Source organism: Terrapene carolina, unplaced genomic scaffold (genome assembly GCF_002925995.2).
Source record: "Terrapene carolina triunguis isolate 2854851 unplaced genomic scaffold, T_m_triunguis-2.0 Scaffold227, whole genome shotgun sequence".
Taxonomy (NCBI): Eukaryota; Metazoa; Chordata; order Testudines; family Emydidae; genus Terrapene; species Terrapene triunguis.
Genome location: NW_020664578.1, coordinates 536926 through 539889, shown reverse-complemented (window position 1 = coordinate 539889; position 2964 = coordinate 536926). Strand labels below are relative to the sequence as shown.

The 2964-nt window shown below is 51.9% G+C and overlaps 1 protein-coding gene across 1 annotated transcript in view; it reads right to left on the bottom strand.

Moving 5' to 3' along the window:
• The window catches only part of KIRREL1 (kirre like nephrin family adhesion molecule 1), a 22797-nt gene that overhangs the window by 9246 nt on the left and 10587 nt on the right, over positions 1-2964 (bottom strand). The window contains exon 7 of the mRNA XM_026656230.2: positions 2719-2819. Within this exon, the coding sequence (XP_026512015.1) occupies positions 2719-2819 (101 nt within the window). The remainder of the gene's footprint in view (positions 1-2718; positions 2820-2964) is intronic.

Sequence of the window (2964 nt, the reverse complement as noted above, 5' to 3'; positions counted from 1 at the left end):
AGGCGGGTAGATGGGCGCGTATGGGGCTAGACAGACAGATGAGTGTGTATGGGGATAGACAGGCAGGTAGATGGGTGCGTATGAGGACAGACAGACAGAAGACAGGCAGATGAGACAGGAGCGGAGACAAAGGGCTGTGAAAGAACAGAAGAGACAGGGAGCGCGAGATTGACAGAGCGATGCAGACAGAGCAAACAGCGATATGTGAGCAGTGTTAATACTGCCGAGCTCCAAGAGAAATTCAGCTCAGGAAATAGCACAATGCAGGCCCCTCCGGGCGGTTACTGCAGCCCCACAGCTCGCCCCAGGGCCATGGTGTAATAAACATTTCACACACCCACGATCCCACGGGCCACAGTAACTTCCCCAGCACAAGCAGGACCAGAGCATGCCCCGGGCGCGCCGTACAGCCACGGTCACCTTAGGAGGCTGCATTGAAGCCTTCCCCGCCGCTGTGTTTATTTATCAATCGAGCTGCTTTAATGGCGCAGTAACGAGGCTGGGTTTTTTTAAAGAGACGCTGCCAGCCAGGGCCTCTCCCTAGGCTACGCTGCAGTCACACGACAAGTCAAGTCACAGTGTCCCCACGAGGGGGAGCGCTCGTGCGAAACCGGAACAGGTCCTCACGTCAGGCTGCTGATGGCTAGTGTGTTTGCTCCTCTGTGTCAACTGCAGTTTCTTTGTTTCCTGCATCACGTCATTCCTTCGCTCTCTCCATTCCCAAGCACCAGCTCTGACCTGACCCGAGGAGAGCCATCACATCCCCTCCCCTCCACCCAGGAACTGGCCAATGACCCATCCCAAGGCAAAGCCAAGGTCAACACAACGAGTGCCCGTCTCACCCAACGATTGCTCTTGCAATTAACAGTTTACAGCCAAGGGGGAGGGGGAAAGAGATGCAGCCGGCCTAAGACCACAATGAAACAATAAACGCAGCAGTGAAGGGAAAAAGATGGTTTGCTGGGCGCATACGTCGGGGGTGGGGGTCCGGGAACTGCACACCCTGACTCCAAATGTCCATCTCTGTCTGCTTCTTACTCCCCCTCCGTTTTGGCCTAATTCCACCCTCCGTTTTCTCCCAGCCTCCCCTTCCTTCTCCAACGCAGCCAACGCCGCCGTATCCAAGGGCAACTAGAACGGGTCTGAACATTTCCGACAGACCAGAAACGCAGTCTGGGCAAAACTGAAATATTTCACGGGAACCTGTCGATTTCAACCGAGTTGACAAATCATTTCAACGGTCTCATTTCCATGCTGTCGAAAGGTTCCGTTTCGAATGCATCACTTTGATTCATTTGGGTTCAACTTGTATTTTATAGTGAAATACTAATGTTAATAGTATATTATATTTGTGTACAGCAGAACCCTAGTTTTAGGAACATCGACCTTATGAATCATTGCTTACAAGAACCATCTTTCTGCTACTGAACGCAACTGCAATCCATCAGCTAACGTTCAAGCACCTGTAGAGGTTTGAAAAGTCTGAGAGATTTAGCAGCTTCAAAGAAGAGCTGCATTTTTCTCAAATAAAGGAAAATCCAGCACACTTAACCCATCTGTTACCACTCATTACGTACACAATCACTGAACAATTAATAAATTAACGTATGCACCGTATCACCCTCAAATTTGAGATGTTTAATTTTATGAGCTTTTCGATGTTATGAATTCCTCAACCCCCCACTAGTTCACTAAACAGGAACTCTACTGTATTGTATTTATTATTGTAGATACTATATATTGTATTTATTATTTTAATACGATATCCAAGTTGAAAAGCATCGACATTATTGGAACCAAACGGTTTTGTCGTATCAAAATGAAACATCTCAATGGTTTCAAAGAGAAATTTGGGGGAATTTTCGTTCTATGCCAAATTTCAAAATGGCAACTTTTTGTTACAATTCAGGACAAAACTTAATTTGGGGAATTTCAGAATTTCCCACGGAACAAAAAAATCCGTTCTCCAACCAGCTCCCACGTCATTGATGCCAACGCGACTCTCTATCTCCCTCTAGTGGCTGGAGGGTATAGCGAGGTTTATGAGCCCACAGATGGGTCCCACCTGGTCCAGTATCTCAACCTCGTGGTGACTCAAGCTTATGAATCCAGAGACTCTGGCGTCAGATCTACCCCCGGGGCTGTCACAGCATAAACTCCAAGGACATGATGAGTACCTTAAATTTAGGCTAGTCCATACTGGAGAAATTGACCATGCTAAATTCGTAGCCCCTCAAGGGACTGTGGCTCATCTCACGTCCGCATGCACCAGGCAGCTTGCATCTGTGCTAAGGGCCACTCCGGGCTGACCGTGCTTAGAGCCAAGGTGGACATGGAAGAGCTGGAAAGGTTCCACTCGGCCCAGCCACCACTGTCGTTCCCGAACCTCCCAGCATGCCTTCTTCCGGCAGCAGAGCCACGGGACACCTCCCCATTGCAGAGCAAACGTCCGGCAGTTCCTAACCCTGGCGAGTGTGGATGGGTGGAGCTGTTGGTGCATAAACTGGCTTCGCTCTAGCCGGTTCTGTTCTCTGGCACAGGCAACAGGCACAGGGGGTGTTGAGAAGCACGGGGGCCGTGGTGACGAGGGCCCGGTTAGGTAGGAAGCTACTGCTGCCCTGGTGTGTTAGTTGGAGGGTTCCCAGCCCAGGCCGGGTTGCCCCCCTTCCTGCCCCCCCCCATGGAGAGCCCCTCCCCCCCCCCCAGGAGAGCACTCACAATGCGGTCGGGGGGTGGCGTGCTCCCGATGAAACACTCCACTTTCCCGCGGTCGCCGCGCACCGCGTACTGAACGGCCTCGCTCGAGATGATCGGGGGGCCTGCGGGGGGAGAGAAACAGCGGCTTAAACTGGGCACCGTAGCGGGCACCCCACGGCTGTGGAGTGTCCCACCAGGCTCGTTAGTTAACGAGAACGGGGAGCCGCAGCAGGCCGGGGTGAGCATCCCTGGAGGGAGTAGGAGACG